The 19,854-nt window shown below is 35.8% G+C and overlaps 2 protein-coding genes across 2 annotated transcripts; one reads left to right on the forward strand and one right to left on the reverse strand.

Annotated features, from left to right (window-relative positions):
- Nucleotides 1-9,485: 9,485 nt before the first annotated feature.
- On the forward strand, nucleotides 9,486-12,201 carry LOC136225466 (probable pectate lyase 4). Its single transcript, XM_066013476.1, has 5 exons — nucleotides 9,486-9,701; nucleotides 10,087-10,438; nucleotides 10,534-10,744; nucleotides 10,908-10,976; nucleotides 11,728-12,201. Exons 1-5 carry the CDS (start codon nucleotides 9,575-9,577, stop codon nucleotides 11,965-11,967), a joined length of 999 nt encoding a protein of 332 aa, XP_065869548.1. The 5' UTR covers nucleotides 9,486-9,574; the 3' UTR covers nucleotides 11,968-12,201.
- Nucleotides 12,202-13,857: 1,656 nt separating this feature from the next.
- Nucleotides 13,858-17,755, reverse strand: LOC136227502 (putative disease resistance RPP13-like protein 1). The gene has a single exon (XM_066016191.1). It carries the CDS (start codon nucleotides 17,590-17,592, stop codon nucleotides 14,050-14,052), a length of 3,543 nt encoding a protein of 1,180 aa, XP_065872263.1. The 5' UTR covers nucleotides 17,593-17,755; the 3' UTR covers nucleotides 13,858-14,049.
- Between the last annotated feature and the right edge of the window lie 2,099 nt (nucleotides 17,756-19,854).

Here is a 19,854-nt window from a genome sequence, read left to right on the forward strand (position 1 = left end):
GCATCGGAAACATTTGAATGGAGCCGGTCTCGCATAGGGGTTGTTGCCCCTAGGGGGTTGTGTCGCCTTAAAAGGCCTCACATCTCCACTAGGTGCCTTTCCCGCACTTGGCGCCTTGGAATCGCTTGAACTTGCAATACCCTTGCCCTTATCAATCCCCTTGGGAGCTCCTCTCCCTCCATAAGTACCTTCAGTCCCGGCTCTCCTATAGCCTTCACGTCCCCTCAAACTCAACTGTGCCTCGGCCTTTAATGCAAAATTACAGGCGTTTTGCACCCGAATCACCATTTGCATTCCAATCCGGTCTTGGATGTTGTACCTCAATCCTTCAAGATACCTTGAAGTCTTTTGGCTTTCGGTTTCTGACAAGTTAGCCCTTGCCGAAAGCTGCAAGAACTCCGAGGTGTACTCGTGCACACTCCTTGCACCTTGTGAGCAATTCCGATAAGAACTGTAAATGTATTGCTCGTAGTCGGGTGGTAAAAACCTCTCCCGCAACATCGATTTCATTCTAAGCCAAGATCTAATCGGCTCCCTTCCTCCTCTTCTTCTCCCTTCTTTCATATTATCCCACCAAACCGAAGCTCCTCCTTTCAACCGGTAAGCTAATAAACGGACTTTCGGATCCTGTGGTATTCCCGCATAATCAAAGAACCATTCCACCTCTAACAACCAATCAAAGAAACCCTCTATGTCGAGTTCTCCCCCAAATGACGGTAAATCCACTTTTAACTTAAAAGCATCATCCCGCTCAAAATTACCCCCATATGCCCTTCTCAAATTTCGTCTCTCTCCCATATCCGCCTCTTTCATTACCTTGACCCCCATACGGATCATTCAACCCAACATTCTCCCTCTCATAACCACCTACAACATTATCATGCACAATATCTATATTCCCGGCACACACATGCGCGGGACCAACAACATCATTCACATGCATGTCATTTCTATGCCTATCATTCAAAACATCATCATTCATCCTAATCCCCATATTTCTAGCAATCATAGGCATATCATAGTCATCAAATAAATCCCCATCACTATCACTATCCACATTTCTAATGACTACGGGATTATTTCGTCTTACCTCTTGAACCATAGGGCCCATTGGTAGTTGTGGTGCATGATTCCTTCTAGGAGGTGGGGTGGGTTATCGCTCAAGTTGAAGTCAGGGTTGCTCTTCTTGCCGCCAGTAGGGTTCTCCGGTTAGAAGAGCTTGAGTGTTGCGGTGTCCGATCTTTAGTTCTTCAAGGGTAAGAAGAATCTCTCAGGTACTCGTGTCATATCTTTCCTTAAACGTTCTTAGAGACTCCGTTAGATGCTTCACGTTGCCTTCTAACGCCTCAACTCTTTGTTCCGTGGATCCGGTGGCTTTGTTTGTGATACGTGGTTGAACCATTTCCGAGAAGAAGTCTCCGGGAAGGAAAACGACTCGGCTCTGATACCAACTGATGTAGATTGAAATCGACTGGAGGTTTTCATCATAAACCAACAAAGAATACAAACTTCTCTAGCTCAAACTAGAAGGTTGAGTAAACCCAAGGATTAATAATCCAAGCTCCAATGAAGGCTCTTTAGTTTAATTCATTCAAAAGTTCCTAAACATTACAAAGAAGAGAGTTTAAATACTCTCCAAAATAACAAGAGAAAAGACTAAAAGCCCATGAATAGGGTTTTAGGCAAAACATATGTAGAAGGGTAGGATAGGAAAGGAAAGAGTCCATGGTAGTTTAGTAATAAAGGGTTGGTGGCAAAACAGTAAATAAAACCAACAGTAATGGTCCCCTCTTGGTAAGAACTTGGAGGAGAAGTATCCTTCTAACAGAGTACGCCCCGCGCCCCAGGAATTACGCCCCGCGTATTTGAGTCTCTGAACTTGGGGATGCCTGATGATGCTCCTTACACGTGGCGTCTTCGAGACTACGCCTCGCGTAGTTGAGCTCCTGAACTTTGGGGTTCCGTAGGTTGGGCTTTACGCGTGGCGCCTCCAGAGTTACGCTCCACGTAGTCGAGCTCCTGAACTTGGTGGCTCTGTGGGTTGGAATCTATGCGTGGCGTCCTAGGCATATGCCCCGCGTATTTGACCTCCTGAGGTGATTCTCGCTCGAAGTTGTTACATGCGCCCCGCGTACTAGTCGGGACGCCCCGCGTCCCTGAGCTCCTTGACACTCCTTCGGAAACGGGGATCACCACGCTTCGCGTCTTGCTAGGCACGCCCCGTGTGCTCTGTTGGTTGTCTTGGCTCTCGCCTTCCTTTGGTGGATTCTCCCGTGTTCCGCCTCGTAGCTCCGGGCTCGGGCTTGGAGGAAGGATGCCCTCATCAGGAAAAGTCTTGAAATTGTATGATTTTAAGTTAAAATTTACAACCACACGCTTTAGTTTTACTTTTCCTTCTTAAAAGCTTCATCAACAATTTTCATAACTCTTCTATAGCATTCACCATGTGAGCATCTCAAAATCTTCTGTTTTCCTCCGTGTTTGTGCAAAGAAATTATAAGCTCAAAACCATTTTGAATTGCAACTTTTCTAACTCATGCAATAGCTTCGGAACTTGTCGGGAAAAAGCCTGGATTTTAATCTGAAAGATAAGGGTTTCAGCTCAACAGGCGTATATATATATATAATAAAAATAAAAAGGCATAAATTCTTTCAAGGTAGCTATGTCTGTAATGAAACGGCTACTATAATTGATCCCATTGGGAATCCAATATTCTAATCGCTCCTGAAAATATATGAAATTCATAAGACTTGTTAAAAATATACCGTAAACGAAAGAAAAACGTGCTAAAAATTAGGTTTCGGCGCCCCGTAAAGGGGGCGAATAATCCACCCGCCCAGTACATGTTCAATTGGAAAATTTTCGAATTTTGCAAAAAAATCGGTAATTTCACTAGTTGTCGGGTCGATTTGTTACCTCGTGTTCAAAATCGTCCATTTCTGGAATTCTCGGGTCCATTTTTATAGAATTTCAGTTTTTTGCTCGTAAGAGAGAGGATTTTTAGTTTTTGTCAAAATTATGACGAGGGCTAAAATGTCCAAGAGAGGACGGTGATAAGTAATTTAAGGACGGTAATTAGCAACACCATTTTTTAAAGGTGTTTTTGACGTTCTCTTTTTATTTAAGTATTTGTTTTGGTTTTCTTTTTTAATTTAATTTATATTTACTTTTAATATATATTAAAGAAGTAATATTAATAGGACGAATCAGGGTGAATAATCCATGTTATTTTTATAAAACATAAGTTCGATCTAGATATAGATGGATTTTAACGAATATGAGTCGTACTGGATATGAAGTCATGGGCTTCCTACATGAATATCATAACTAACTATAAAATTACAACTAGATCAGATTATCAAATTTAATTCTAAATATGTCATTGTTTGTTATATATAACAAATAAAATATGATTTTACATCCAAATTCCAATTCATAAATTCTAGACCCTAATTTATAAACTCTACTTCTTAAAATACATTAAAAATAGTGAATTTATTAGTTTATCATAATTCAAAATTATGATTTTACATAGTTGTAAATAGTTTTTAAAAGATCCATAAAAAAAAGTTTTTAAAAGATGAATTTCTGTAAAAAAAAAAGGACTCAGATTCGAATATTCGGAATGGTCTAAAAGATGAAGTTTGGATTGCAGATGTCTTTCTACAGATTTGGATTAACGAAGAATATATTGTTGTTTTGTGTTTTTTGTGTCTTTTATGGGCTCTTTTTGCTCTTTGTAGTCATTTTCATCCATTTGTGGATGTTGTATTTGCTTTAGTCTGTAATCATGTGAGGTTTTATTCCTTACATTTTGCTTGTTGTACTCCTTCATTTTTTATCTAATGAAATTACAAGCATTTTTCTAAAAAAAAAAAAGATGAATTTCTGTGTAATTTTCTCTAAAGTCTTTCCCATCAAGTCAGACCACCAATTTGACACTTGTGAGAAAGTCAATCATATCCATCTATCATCATCTAATCCTAGCCATCGCCTTTGTTTGGTAAAAAAATTTGGAGATAAAATTAGAGATTTGAGTTACTTTATAAATTTTGACTAGTCAAAATAGTGACGTTTGATGGAAAAAATATTTGAAAGAGATTATTGGGTTCAAAAAACTCATTTTATGAAAATTTTCAATTAGCTTATTGCTCTGTCTTTTTTGAATGATATTTTTATCCTTAATTATTACTTTTTAACCCCAAATAAATATTTTATCATATCCTTATTTGTCATTTAAATAAACAACTATTAACAATCAGTTAAGTTTTACCAAACAAGTTTACACAATTCGCTAGTCAAATTAGCTAACATAAACGAGTAATCAGGTAACAATTATTTGCCAAACAGGACATTGACATCAATGGAGTTAGTTAGCTGTTAGGCAATAATTTTTTTTTGATAATCTTAATCTTTTACTTTTAGTACATTAAATCTATGATATTTTATTTGAATATATAAAGTGCATGACGATTTTATTTGGATAACATTAAATTCTTGTTTGTCAAATTGGTTGATCGTGAATATTTAATTCGCTTAATAAAATGTTATCAATTTTATTTATATTTAAAATTATATTTTTGTACAGCTCAAAATAAATTTTTATAGTTTTTTTTAGGGTAAATTCCAAAAAAAAACCCTGTGGTTTGATGTTGTTCCAAATAAACCCTTGTGGTTTGGTTTTACAAAAAAAAAGGACCGTGGTTTCGCCGTTACCCGAAAAACGGAAATTGACTTAACACCGTTAAAAATGCTGACGTAGACAGGGGCAGAGTTGGAAATTCGATTTTTTTTTTTTAATTTTGTCTTTTTCTTTTTCTTTTCCTTTTTTTTTTCTTTTCCTCTCCCTTCTTCTTCCTTCTCTCCTCCTCCTTCTTCCTTCTCTTCTTCTTCTTCTTCTTCTTTTTTTTTTTTTTTTAAATTTCTGAAATTTTATTTTTTTTAATTTTTCTTTTTTCTTTTTCTTTCTCTTTCCCTTCTTCTTCCTTCTCTCCTCCTCCTTCTTCCTTCTCTCCCCCTCCTTCTTCTTCTTCCTTCTTCTTCCTTTTTCTTCTTCCTCCTCCTTCTTCTTCTTCTTTTCTATTCTTTTTTTTTAAATTCCCTTACTCGAAGAAATTTGGAATTTTTTCGAAATCTGGAATTTCCAGATTTCGGGAAAATTCCAGATTTCTTCGGAAATCTGGAAATTTTCCAGATTTCCGTCAGAAAATATTTTCCAGATTTCCGTCGGAAATCTGGAATTTTCCAGATTTCTGGAAATTTCTAGATTTCCGAAGAAATCTGGAAATTTTCGGAAATCTGGAAATTTCCGAAACTTAAAAAAAAATAAAGGAAGAAGAAGAGGGATGAAGAAGAAGAAGAATGGAGGAGGGGAGAAGAAGAAGAAGAAGAAGAAGAAGAAGAAGAAGAAGAAGAAGAAGAAGAAGAAGAAGAAGAAGAAGAAGGGAGGAGGAGGAGGAGGAGGAAAAGAAAAAAAAAAGAAAAATTAAAAAAAATTAAATTTCAGAAATTAAAAAAAAAAAAAAAAAAGAAGAAGAAGAAGAAGAAGAAGAAGAAGAAGAGAGAAGGAAGAAGGAGGAGGAGAGAAGGAAGAAGAAGGGAGAGGGGAAAGGAAAAGAAAAAGAAAAAGGAAAAGAAAAAGAAAAAGAAATAAAAAATAAAAAATAAAAATCGAATTTCCAACTCTGCCCCTTGCCACGTCAGCATTTTTAACGGTGTTAAGTCAATTTCCGTTTTTCGGGTAACGGCGAAACCACGGTCCTTTTTTTTTGTAAAACCAAACCACAAGGGTTTATTTGGAACAACATCAAACCACAGGGTTTTTTTTTTGGAATTTACCCTTTTTTTTATAGTCACGTTATACACATTAAAACTGTTATGGATTATTAAAATTAAAATTTTTAAACACAAATGAAACTAATAAAATTGTGTTAACCGAGTTTTATATTCAAAAATAACTTTTATGATAATGAAGAGTTTGATGTGATAAAAAAAAAATAGAAATTTAATATGTTTAAATAAAAATCAATAACTTAAATGTACCAAAAATATCACGAGCCTTCTCTAATTATGGAAATAAAAAAGAAAATAATTTGATAAGAATTTTGAAAATACGAATTACGAAAAGAGGATTTAGATTAACATCGACCTTAACTTGTAGCTAGTACTAAATTTATCACCTTAGCATTTATAATCACCACTAGTAACATGCCATTTTAGTGGTGTTTGATTTATTTATTTTAGGGTTAATATCTTCTCATTCCCCCCAAGTTGTTTCACCATTGGACAAATAATTTTTTAAATTGTTTATTGAGAACAAATAACATTTAAATCCAAAAAAAAACATTAAATATAATATTACATCAGAAATAAAAGATTTCTAAAATATCGGTTGTTATATCTAAGAGCATTAGGAGTTCTTATATTAAGTACCGGGCATTCCATGTTATTCGGAGGACCTCCAACTCACATTTGAACACGTGTATTGTGACCCCACATAATCAGGGACGGATCTACAGTGGGGGCAATGGAGGCACTTGCCCCCACTGAGATCTGTAAAAAAAAAATACCCTATATATGTTTTTTCTGATTTCAAAGTCTTGCCCCCATTGAAGAACCTGTAAAAGCATCGCAGATTGGGAGGAAGAAGATAATAGGGCAGAGTTGTAATTTTTTTTATTATTTCCTTTAAAGAAAACGACGTCGTTCCGCTTTAAAGGAAATAATAAACAAAATGACAACTCTGCCCTCAACTCACACTCCTTAAATCTATCGACATAACATAACCCAAATATCCCCAAATACATCATCTGAACCCTAACCTCTTCTCAAATATGATTAGGAAAAATTGGCGTTTGCCTGCTTGCTGCTGCTCTGCTCTTCGTCCGTTTCAACTCGACTTGTATCTCGAAGACTCGAACTGAACCGAAAGAAGGTTGTTTGCTGCTCTGCTATGCTCTTCTTTGAATTTCTTGCTGCTTTTTTTTTGTCTCGAAAAATTATGTTTTGCAGGGAAAAGTTTGAGTTGTTTGCAGCAGGGAAGGGCGGTTTAATTGAATTTATCTTCTTGCTTTGCTGATTTGAGTTGTTTGCAGAAGGATTTGTGTTTTTTTGTTTGCTCATGTATTTGTAAATTATATAATCTAAAACTATATCATCTAATCTAAGGTTTTAGTTGTGTTGATTATTAGCTTTATTTCCAATTGTGGCCCAATTTGAATGAGCCCGAAATCAATTGTGTAAGAAACCTTATATAAGGTTGGGCCAATTTCTATATATGTAAAAGATATATATTCCTATACACAGGGAACTTGTGTTGTTTGATTTGAGTTGTTTGATTTGTTATATAATCTAGAATTAGTTGTTTTTTAATTGTTTTTTCAGCACTTTAGCTTTTCTTTTAGCATTTTATAATCTAAGACTTGAGTTGTATTTGTAAGTTGTAGTTAATATAGCAATTAATAATTAAATTAACATTAGTTTGTATTCCAATTTACCATTAACAAATAGCCATTAACAATTTACCATTAGCAATTAGTCGTGGACGATTTAGCCTTCCGATTTATCACTTAAGAATTCCAATTTACCAATTTAACTTTAAATTAACATTAATAACTTAACATTAACTAAATTTGAGAGAATGAATGCATTATATCCTTAACTAAATTTATAAACATATGTTTAAGCTTTGTAAGCTTATCTTGTGCTTAAGTTAAGCTTAACTAACTTATTCTCTAATGCAGATTATGAAAAAATACTTCGCTAGAAAAGAGTCGATCAATGAACAACAAGCAATTGACAAAAATATTGATGGGAGAGAAGCGAGATGTTCTTCAAAACAATCTCGGATTGAAATTGATTTGAATGATCTTCCTTCTGATCCTGGGTTAAGGAATTGCAGATCTTGCTAAGAGCTTAGTTAAGACAAAAAAAAGTGTTTTGTATCCTCTTGTTTATTTGCTTGTGAAGTTAGCTTTAATTTTACCGGTTGCAATTGCTTCAGTGGAAAGGGTATTTTCGGCTATGAACTTGATGAAAACTCCACTACGGAATCGTTTGGGAGATATTACTTTATTATGTAATCTATTTTGATATATGGTAATTGATATTATTTATTTACGTTGTTATTAATTTTTTTACACCGTATATATAGTTTGCCCCCACTGTCTAAAAATCCTGGATCCGTCCCTGCATATAATAATTAAAATAGTGAGACCTCTTATAATATGTGTGGATCCATATTACACGTGTCAAAATATATATGGGAGGTCCTCCATTTGACATGGAGAACATGGTGCTTCTAATAATTTGCCCTCCAATAGGGTGACATGACTCTCTAAATTGTCAAATTTAGCTAGTCATTTAGAGAGTGACCACTCCAACAAGGTGACATGGCTCTCTAAAATAAATAGCTAGCCATTTTCACTAGGTAAAATTTGGCTAGTCTCTTTGGCTAGTTATTTTTATTTTTTATTCATTAGTTCTCTTTCCTCTTTGTATCTTTTTTCTACTTTTTCTTTTTTTTTATTTAAATTTAGGCTTAATAGGCACCCAACCCCTTAAACTTGTAACTTTTTTTCACCTGGCCCTCTCAACTTAGGAGACAATCTCTCAACCCCCTCAACTCTCCAAAAACATCACATACAGCCCCTTACACTCATATGTTCGGTCAAAATATTGACCCGTGTAGAAAACGCGCTTGACTATTGACCACACCAATGCCACGTGTCATTTTTTTATTAAAATTTTCCATTCTGGCATAAGAATTCTGATCGAAATCCATCTCTGGTAGTTGCTGGCCGAGCAGGTCTCAATGGAAAAATTTAATAAAAAATGACACGTGGCATTGGTGTGGTCAACAGTCAAGCGCGTTTTCTACACGGGTCAATATTTTGACCGAACATAGGGGTGTAAGAGGCTGTATGTGATGTTTTTGGAGAGTTGAGGGGGTTGAGAGGTTGTCCCCTAAATTAAGGGGGCCAGATGAAAAAAGTTACAAGTTTAAGGGATTGGGTGCCTATTAAGCCTTAAATTTAATCACTTTTAATGATAAAATAATCAAATAGAGAGTCAAATAGCTAGCATGGTTGGAGCAAGACATAAATTTGGCTAGCTAAATTTAACTAAATTAATATTTTATATTATTTTAGAGAGTCAAATAGCTAGTTAGTGTTAGAGATGCTCTAACTAATCTAATACACCGTTTAGTCTCTCTATTTTAAAAAACACATAATAAATTTTTTATCTTTTGTCAATATTAACCATTTGGTCATTTATTTAGTTTTTTTTTAGATTTTTTTAACCGAACATATATTAACTTTCAAAACAGTCCGATATAAAATTTCATAATATGTTTAAACAGTATGGTAGATAGAAACGAGGCCTAATAAATTATGGGTTTTTTACCCTACAATTAGCGATATTACGAAAATCCAGACCTCATAACGGTTTATTGTCCGGTCGAACCGCTATAACGACCAATTTACTTCCGCGAAGAACGAATCCATCAATTGCTTTCCTTTCATTTCTTTTCATGCACGCAGAAGAATCCTGTATTAACCTCAGAGAACGAACATGGCTTCGCTGCCTTACGCCGATGTGGACTTCACCCTGCGAGGCTTGGCTTGCCGAGCTGAGGGATTCGGCCGGTTTTCCATTGGTGGCCTAAATGGTCCGGTCTATTCAGTCACCAATCTGGCCGGTATCACTTCTTTCTCTTCAAACTCTTCGACGCTCCATTTCATCAATCTTTTCTGTTTTTTCAATTTTAGCTCTTCACTTTATCTGTATCTGTTATGTGATTCCTAATTGCTCTTGATTAAACCATTGCTGCTACCAATTTGATCAAATTAGGTGTTATTTTATCTGAATAGTTTTTTTTTTCTTTTTGGAAATTGAATTGGGATTTTCTGGGGAAAAAGGGATTACTTACAATTCCTAAAAAACTAAAAACAACATGCAATGTGTCTGTTTGTAACATAAAATTGCAGATCACCAAGTGATTTAGCTAACTTTCATTTTATGTTTTTAGTTTGTATATCATATTTCATTTGGTAATCCAAAATGCTTATGTTTTGGTTGTTTAGATGATGGTCCTGGATCACTTCGTGAGGGTTGCAGGAGACAAGAACCATTATGGATTGTTTTTGAGGTTTCTGGTTGTATTAATCTTCATTCATACTTGAGTGTCTCCTCTTATAAAACAATAGATGGCCGGGGCCAACGGGTTAAGCTGACTGGTAAGGGCTTAAGACTGAAAGAATGTGAACATATAATTGTTTGTAACCTTGAGTTTGAAGGCGGCAGAGGTCATGATGTTGATGGCATTCAAATAAAACCGAACTCAAAGCACATTTGGATTGATCGGTGCAGCCTAAGGGATTATGATGATGGCCTTATTGATATCACAAGGCAAAGCACTGACATCACTGTTTCTAGGCGGGTTTCCTTTTTCCTTTGCTTATTACCAGATGTTTACTGAATTTTATGTGAAAATGTTTGATCATTTTGTTTTCTTTTTTATTATGTACCAGATGTTACTTTGCTAATCATGACAAGACGATGCTTATTGGAGCAGATCCAACTCATGTTGGTGATAGATGCATTCGTGTGACTATTCACCATTGTTTCTTTGATGGTACAAGGCAAAGGCAACCTCGTCTTAGATTTGGTAAAGTTCATCTGTACAATAATTACACGAGGAATTGGGCAATCTATGCAGTTTGTGCTAGTGTAGAAGCCCAGGTAACAAATGATGCTCTATTAAAGATATGAGATGTTCTGTCTTGTGTACTTCTGCAGCGTATATATATATATATATTATATTATATTATATTGCTTAAGTTGTAAGGTCATAGTTGTTAGTGTTTCTTACTTGGTTTTTCCTTTTGTTCTTTTATTTGATCAGATACATTCTCAATGCAATATATATGAAGCAGGAGAAAAGAAAAAGACCTTTGAATATTATACAGAGAAGGTAAAAGTACAACTCTTGTATTTTGTTGCTGAAATGTTTTGGTCTTTGAGTAGGACCAAAATTTTATGATGAGAGGAATGTTCTAGTGAGGAAACAACAATATCAGTCCAGACGAGGACATAAAATAAAAATCGTGGCCATTAAACTAGTTAAGAAAATATTTGATTATGAGATGTTTGGAATTTGGAGAATATGGTGTTGTTCAGGGTGGAAATGCAGAATACTTGATGTAGTCATGGTTTAGTCGAGTTGGAAATATTAAGCAGTTCATGACATTTTTCAGGAAGCAAAAAGTTGATAAAAACTGAAAATTTTCCAGGTTGCAATAAACTTGAAGTTATACTGAAACTGCTATGAAATTAGTACCAGTCACATGATAATATCCATGTTCCATGGGGTAGTTCAAGAATTTGGTATAGAACTCAACCAATATTTTATATTAGGATCACTGTTTTGTTTGCTTCTTCTTGATGCCATTTTAAGATTATCAATTGTGTATTCTCTTTCTGTATCCAATATACTTGGTGGGATCCCCATACTATTTTTTTTTTTTTTTTGTAGCTTGCAATATACTGTTATTGATGTAGTCTGCATGTGAATTTTGTGTAAATAATTGTTTTTAATGGATGCTAAATCATATTTCAGTTGATGAAACTTAGTCGTGTTGCCTCACTGAGTCATGGTATCATTTTATCTTCTCTAGTTCTTAACATAATCTTATAAAAATGTTGCTATTGCGATGATTTAATAGGCAGCAGATAAGGAAGAGGCAAGGTCCGGTTTAATAAGATCTGAAGGGGATATATTTCTTAATGGAGCTCAAGCATGCCTATTAACTGGTGTTGGAGAAGAATTCGTGTATCACCCAAGTGAATATTATCAAACTTGGACAATGGAAGCTGCCTCAGATTCCCTGAAAGGTGTCATCCAAATCTGCGCAGGTTGGCAATCTATTCCTAGACCACAAGATGCTATGCTAGTCCCATCATAGTTCCTACATATATAAATATTGTATCAGTTGCATATTTGAGATTATGTATGTATTTGATTGCTTACAACAAAAGATGTGCTAGGCTTTTCCCCTCAATTTCTCCAGACAAAAAGATGTTTAGGTGTGAAGTGCACATATCTACCTATTTTTTTACTGATATGCTAATATTATGTACAAGAAATATTGTTTCAAGACGAATAATATTTTAATGTTATAAAGATAATTGTTTGAAGACGTGGTTTAGTCATGACTCATTGAACATGCTATATGGTTTGCCTCTCTTTTGTTTCAAAAGTACTGCTGCTACTCTTAGGTAAGTTCTCTGGTTTGTCTGTTGTTTGTTCTTGTGATAAATTTCGAGAATTGATTTGTGTCTTAGTATTCAAAGGCGATGAAGACAGTTACTGGCTTATTTCTTTCATAAGCACAAATCAATGTGTTTGTAGGAAACATATAGTTCGTAATGATTAGTTGTTTTCGGTCGCCTTGATCACAATCTTGGAAATAATCTAAAGTTTCTATTCGAACAAAAACATTATAAGAATAGGAAAGATCTCACCTTTGGCTTCTTGTCTTCTATGTGTTTTCTAAATGAACTAGTTTAATATTTGAACAAATTGTTAGTTGCTTGCTGCTTTCTTATAATTCAGCTGAACAAATTCTTCCTTGTTGTTGACTTCTTATGCCGCTTAGAATGAAACCATGTTATCTAGAAAACATAACTTTTATCTTCTTTTTCATTCTGGGTTTAGATCAATCAGTATATCTCTATACAATAATTAATCATTTGTACACGGTGTTCATTATTCCGTAAAAATAAATAATTCAGTAGATTAATGTAACGGACATGCCTTTGTTGTCCAGCACCGTCTTACAGAATACAGACAATCTAACAAAATTACTTCCCGACTATTAAATATGCTATGTGATGGTAAATAGGAAGTCTAAAGGAAAAAAATATCGTTGCACATGTCAAGGGAAAAATATGTTGCATATTTGATTATACCAACACTAGTACTCTTGACCAGACTAGCTCAGACTTTATTAATTACTTCGACTTAGACTTACTTCGTGTACTGAATACCATTAGAATTCTAAGTTAAATGTGTTTGCATGGGAGTAGTAACCGATGAGAATCAGATCCATAATAAAAATAGTATCTGAATCGCAGTCCTTTGTTTGACAATCCTAAGAAGCATGCAAAGGTGAAAATAAAAGCATTTCATCCCTATCAAGTCACATGGGAAGAGCAAGTACAAATCGAAGGTTACTCATATGCGTTTCCCAGTTGATACTCAATTGTTCGTGACTAAATTAATAAGTATTATGGGCAAAGACATGCTTAAATATGATAATATGTTGTTTATAATTAATTATATTCAAGTTTGGTGGATATCAGAAGAAGAACACAAGTCGAACAGTTGCAGAGAAATTGTGTATAGGTCATAACTGGCCTAGGTTGTGAGCCGGCCATAAAGCGGTTTTGGGCAGAATGCCCATTTTGTATGTTTTCTCCAAAACTGGCCTATGGTTGTCAAAACCGGTCTCCAGCCTACTTAAGCGATTTTTAATGAAACCCGTGCAAAACGTCTAAAAATTGCCTAAGTCGGGCGGGGACCGGTTTTGACAACCATGAGCCAGTTTTGGAGAAGGCAGACAAAATGGATTAAACAGCAGTTAACAATACCCTTGGTGCTAGTTTATTTTTACTGTAAGTATAGAATTTGGATAAGAATCCAGTAAAGAACAAACCATAACAAGGATATTCAACATCCTCAGTTCTTCGTAGCACACCAAATCTACATTGAAACTTTAAAATCCTATTCAAGCACACCATAACAATGATTTTACCTCATCTACACAGAAATGAAAAGCATTAACCCTCACAGCTGTGGACTGATTCCATTCATTTAAATTGCATAAAAGCACATGTAATTTAACTGCTACATATAGAACTAAATCCGGATATTTACTAACAACGAGTGGATATCTACTAAATCCGGATATGTAATCACAGAGATTTATTACGAAAAAATTCTGCAAAATTGTGAATTATCGGTTCTAGGATTATGTTTTCTTGGATCAGTTGATCTTGTGGAAATTAATGTTCACATGAGGGATGAGAGAAATCTTTTCCCATTCGTTCCCCGTCTCCCGTTGACACCTTTGCTCCAGCTGGGGGCATAAGAAGATGGACAGAGAACTAAGTGAGGACGGCAACCCTTCTTCCGGCAACGACTGGAGCTTTGGACAGTTACAGATCTCCAATTCTCTCAACGACTTAAGATGCTTAAGTCCAGTGTAATCCAGGCATTTCAGATTTTGAAAATCCCAAATTTTAAGAGAAGTAATAGTGGAAGGCAGCATGTTCTTCTCAGGAAAGGATTCCACATTTGAGCAGCCAAGTAACAGAAGCCGTCCTAGATTTCGAGCGGGTAATCTTTCTTTGAGAAACGATACTAAATTCGGACACTCTCTAATCTCTAAGGAACTGAGACATGAGAAATCCCCTTCAGCTGGAAAAAGGGATTCAAGAACCGGGCATCTTGTGATACGGAAGCTCTTCAACATTGGGAACAATTCTAGGGGGAAGCACTTGAGAGAATCATGGTTTCTGATTTCTATTTCTTCTAAAGTAGTGGCAAAACTGTGCATCCGATCAACTATGGAATCGAGAGAATAGAATCTGTCAACTATGAGACTGTGCAGTCCTGAAGGCAATTTCTTCAATACCACGTCTCGAGAATCATCCTTCAGTTTCATCTTAAGTACAGAAGGAGCTATTGGGAGTGAAGCCACAAGTTGCAGGCATCCTTCAATCTCAAGTGTTGTTAAAGAAGGAAGGTGCGCGGGCAAGGCTTCGATTAGGTTCGGACATTCTCTTATGTAAAGCTCCTGGAGATGAGGGAAAGCTCCAGTATCTGCATAAGGAGCCCAACTTTTCCATTTTCCCATCCTTTCAAACGTCAAGGTTATGAGGGATCCAAATGGCTTCTTCGATGGCAAACAACTTCCATAGAACTCGGGACCAACATCCGCGACTTCACCAAAATCTGAGATGGAGAGATCTTTTAGAGATGTCAACTGCCCAAATGGTGGTAAAGACAGGCAATTTCTACATCCACTGAGCTTCAAAGATGACATATTCGAGTACCCAGAAGCTCCTAGCCAACGGGGAAACCCTTCACCTCCATAACCGAAAATCGAAAGGCATTCAACGTTTTCATGTGGCTGTAACTGATGAAGAACACATCTTTCATATACCGAGTTGTCAGAATCACTGTTCCATCTCAACTCCAATTCCTTCAGGTGCCTCTTACCCTTCAAATTGGCTATTGCAGCATCTTCAGCATCCACAATGTTCTCAACATTCCAGATGCAAAGTTTTCGTCGTAGATGCTGAAGCTCGCCCAGCTCCCTAATGTTAGATCCGCCCTGTTTCGACACTATAAAATTAGTTAAAACATGGAGATTTTTCAACGCACCAATTCTTGGTGGCATCTCTTGCAATTTCGTTCCTCTAATATCAAGATGCCACAAACTGATTAACCCTGCCGTGTCAGTTGGCAACTCGATCAAATCTTTGCACTGACACAAGATTAACGTTCGAAGATTGCGCAAGGTACTTATAGATTCAGGCAACCTTTCTATAGATGTTCCGTAGAGATCGAAGTAGCGTAGATACTTCAAATCTCCAATTGAATCAGGCAGCAAAGTGAGGTATTTGCATTCATGCAAGATCAATGTTTGTAGATTATATAAAGTTGTCACAATGTCGGGCAGCTCCTTCATCGATGCTGTAGAAAGATCTAGATACCGCAGATGCTTCAGTTTTCCTATCGACTTAGGCAGCTCTGCTACGCTGCAGTACTGAGATAGAGATAGTACGCGTAGCTGTCTGAATTTTAGCAATAGATCATGCATTACTTCATTATCAATACATGACCATCCCACAAGTATGATTGTACGTAAAAGTTGAGCCTCGTAAATGCCCTCGAACCTCTTGCTGCTATCATTTTCTGTTCTGACATATGATAAATGGCGAGTCTTCTCAGTAACTTTGCTTGTATTATCACCCTCCAACCGGAAGCAAAATTCTCCGGACACGAATTTAGCCAAGTCGTTCATTAGATCGTGCATAATGAAGCACGGTCTGTAGCCACTTGATCGTTGAAAAAACGACCTTGATACAAGATCATTGAAGTACTCGTCGCCTACTTCTTCCATGTCTTTATCTTGACTAGAATGAACAAGGAAACCCTCTGCCATCCATAGGCGGACTAATTCCTCCTTCTCGAACTCATAGTCCTTCGGAAATATTGCACAGTAAGCAAAACACCGTTTCAAATGAGACGGGAGATAATGGTAGCTCAACCTTAAAGCTGGTAGTACGTTTTCATTCGGTAAATCCCATAAACTGCTCTTCAAAATCTTCTCCCATTCCTCGAAATCCCTCTTAGTTCGTAAGAGACTCCCGAGTGCCTTTGCAGCCAGAGGTAAACCTTCGCACTTCTTCACAATTTCTCTACCGATTTCTTCCAAAACCGGATGTGTACTCGAATTCTCATCATTAAATGCATGCCTTGAGAACAGAGACCAACAGTCATGATCATTTAGTCCCTTTAGATGATGGGTTGGAACGGTACGCATGATCGACGCCACATTGTCCATCCGTGTTGTAACGACAATCTTGCTTCCATTAGCCCCAAACTTAAAGGGCTTCTGCAGAAGTTCCCAGTCATCACTTGAAACATTCCAAACATCATCTAAGACTATCAGAAATCTTTTCCCCATTAATCTCTCCTTTAGCTTTAGCTGAAGCTGATTCGGAGTGTCCGTTTCACAACTCAATGAACTAACCTCCTTAAGAACATCCTCCGTTACCTTAAAAACATCAAATTCCTCCAAAACACATGTCCATGCTTTAACTTTAAACCGTTCTTGAACTCTGCTATCATTATACACAACCTGCACGAGCGTCGTTTTACCAATCCCGCCCATTCCCACGATAGGAATCACCGAAACGTTATCCCCATTTGCTTCCTCAGACAACAACAGCTTCACTATAGCTTCTTTATCAGCATCTCTACCAAAAACACCGGATTCATCTACAAGAGAAGTTGTAGGTCTCATATGCGAAGATGATTTAAATTTCAACTTCTCCCCGGAGCACTTTGTAAGACTAAGCTGATCCTTCTGTTCGACTAGATATTCAAGTCTGTCAAGAATTTCAGTCAATCTGCTATCCATCCCCTTTCGAAATGGATTACGAGCAGCTAAGAAATTCCTCGTCTGATCTACGTATCTGTGCTGTCTAGGTCCGATTTTGGATCGAAAAACTTTGTAAGCAATCTCATCTACAAAATCATCAGCATCATACAAAGCATGTTTAAGCTCATCAAGCCATTTTCGAACACCGAGATTAGTGATCTGTTTGTCTTCTGCATCATCCAGAACTTCATTAACAGACAACATTCTTGCATTCAACTTCTTGAAGAGGTTGTCACTGATCTTTCTGCCCTTGATGAAATCTGAAAATTCCCGGGACGCCATTCTTTCGAGCAATACATTGAAAAAAGCTGAAAGAAATGCAGATAGAAATGCTCCTCCTATGGCCTCTGCCATGGTTAATCCGTAGCAGTAGGGATGTAAAGTTTTTAAGTTACAGAGAAAAAGCAGCTAGAAAATCAACCAATGATGAACAAGAAAGATGAAGGAAAGATTATTACCAGTAGATCTGATTTAAAGATCCTTGTTTTTCCTTTTTTTTTTTCTTTGTGAATGTTTAGCATAGTTGACTTGACTTGAAAAGTTTCCCAGCAACTTCTTCATGGATAATATTAAAAAATGAATGACTGTCCATATTAGGTTAGATCTGTTCACGGGCTCAGGTACCCGTCCGGACCGCCTAGGTCCATGTCTCTTGGGCCGGACTTGCACATGAAAATTTGTCTCTAGGCCCAGGCCGGTTAAAGCCCATCTTTTTTTTGAACGCGCTTGAGATTTATAAAAATAGAACGGACTTGGGATTTATATAATAATATTTATTTTTAAGTATAAATTTAATTTTTTATTATTAAAAATTATACGTATATATTTAGGTGGGCTTATATGGGCTGGACTTGGGATTTGATTTTTGAGTATGAGTCCAGCTCAGCCTGAACCTGCCTAAATTAATAGCGGGCTGGGCTTAGGCTGAGTATTTTTAGACAAAAGCTCGTTTGGCCTGGTCCGAGACCATGAACAGGTCTAGGCTAAACCCATAATTAAGCAGAAGTTTTATCATATTTGTCTGATGCTATTTGTGAGTGTTGTGATTTATTACGAGATTTGAACACTTGTTCTATCTCTTTTGTGAAACGATCAGCGAATTTAGCAGCTCATAGTCTTGCTAAGGCTGTTACTTCTAGTTCTGTTCGTGATGAGTGGGCTTATCCACCATCGTTTATACTTGATGTTCTATCTTCTGATTTAAAATAATAATAAGTTATGTTTTATTAAAAAAAAAAAAAAGCAGAAGTTTTATGGTTTTAAGAATTTATTCCCTCATTATTTATTTTCCCAGATTAACCCCTAAATTTAATTTTAACACACATTAAGTCCCTCACCCACGACGGTTCCATTAGTTAAACTAATATGAAGTGTTCAATTTGTGTAAAAATTAAAAATCATTCGTTTAATCCTTAAAACTTTAAAATTCAACACTTAAGGCATGTTTGATAATATAGTTCAACACTTAAAATCAATGCATTAAGTACTTGTTGATTTTTAACTTAACTCATCTTAAATTTTTTAGTTAAATCAAAAAATCAACTCAAAATATTTAACTTAACATTTTAAATTGAACATTACCAACTAGTATTTTTTTTTTAATTCGGTACTTATTTTTAGTATATATCAAAAACTATATTATTTAATACTTTCAGTATCTGTAATATTCAACATCTATAACTTTTATATGTTTTGACGTTTATTTACTTAACTATATTATTATTATTATTTAGAACTTAATTATGTTATTATTATTTTTTAGAACTTAATTTTGTTATTCTTATTTTTAAAGATAATAAATAAATAAAATTTTCAGTTTTTTTTCCAAATTTTTATCTAATGACCAAAATAAATCGAAATAAAAAATAAAAGCTCAATAAAAATAACTTTGTAAATTATGATTTGAATTAATAATTGAATTTAGATTTTTTTATATATATTATTTGAATTTAGAATTTGCCTTCCAAACTAATACATATAAAAAGGATTCATTATAAATTTATAATAAACCCCGATAAAATAGGTTATGCTAATTGGAGTCATGTATAAGCATTTTATATTAGCTAATTTATAATTATGAATTGCTCATTTTTTTTTATGATTATAGATAAAAATCATATTAAGCCCCCTAGATTAAGCCTCTCATATTTAATTGATTAAGCCTTTGATCTTTAAATTTTCATACGTATTGAGTCATTCACTAACGATTTATTTAACAGTACCATACAGGGCACTCCATTTGGCCGTAGGGCCAAACGGCCCGGCCACTAGTTCCACCATTAGGTGGAACGGTAGGGGCACCATGTTCCACCGTAAGGTGGAACGAGTGTGCCATGCTTTCCATGGCCGATGCCTTTGCCACCATGGGCGAACGAACAGTTCGTCGGTTCCGCCCATGGTGGCAACGGCATCGGCGGCCTGTTTAGTTAAAAAAAAACCGAGTTTCGCCTCCGATTTTAGAGGCGGAACTCATGATTTCGGTCAATTTTTTAAAATTAAAACTTAAAGTAACCTTCATAAAGCCTTTTCCTATGCCATGCTTTGATGCCATGTCGTTTTAGGTCGGGTTTTTTGAAAATCTAAAAATGCTAGAGAGGATTTGAGAGTTTTTGGTTT

Source organism: Euphorbia lathyris, chromosome 4 (genome assembly GCF_963576675.1).
Source record: "Euphorbia lathyris chromosome 4, ddEupLath1.1, whole genome shotgun sequence".
NCBI classification, from domain to species: Eukaryota; Viridiplantae; Streptophyta; class Magnoliopsida; order Malpighiales; family Euphorbiaceae; genus Euphorbia; species Euphorbia lathyris.

Excerpts from the sequence above, each read along its gene's own strand:
- LOC136225466 (XM_066013476.1), top strand. The coding sequence starts at position 9,575 with ATGGCTTCGCTGCCTTACGCCGATGTGGACTTCACCCTGCGAGGCTTG. Across the intron at positions 10,439-10,533 it reads ACTGACATCACTGTTTCTAG|ATGTTACTTTGCTAATCATG; the intron begins GCGGGTTTCCTT and ends ATTATGTACCAG. Across the intron at positions 10,977-11,727 it reads TTGAATATTATACAGAGAAG|GCAGCAGATAAGGAAGAGGC; the intron begins GTAAAAGTACAA and ends ATGATTTAATAG.
- LOC136227502 (XM_066016191.1), bottom strand. The coding sequence starts at position 17,592 with ATGGCAGAGGCCATAGGAGGAGCATTTCTATCTGCATTTCTTTCAGCT.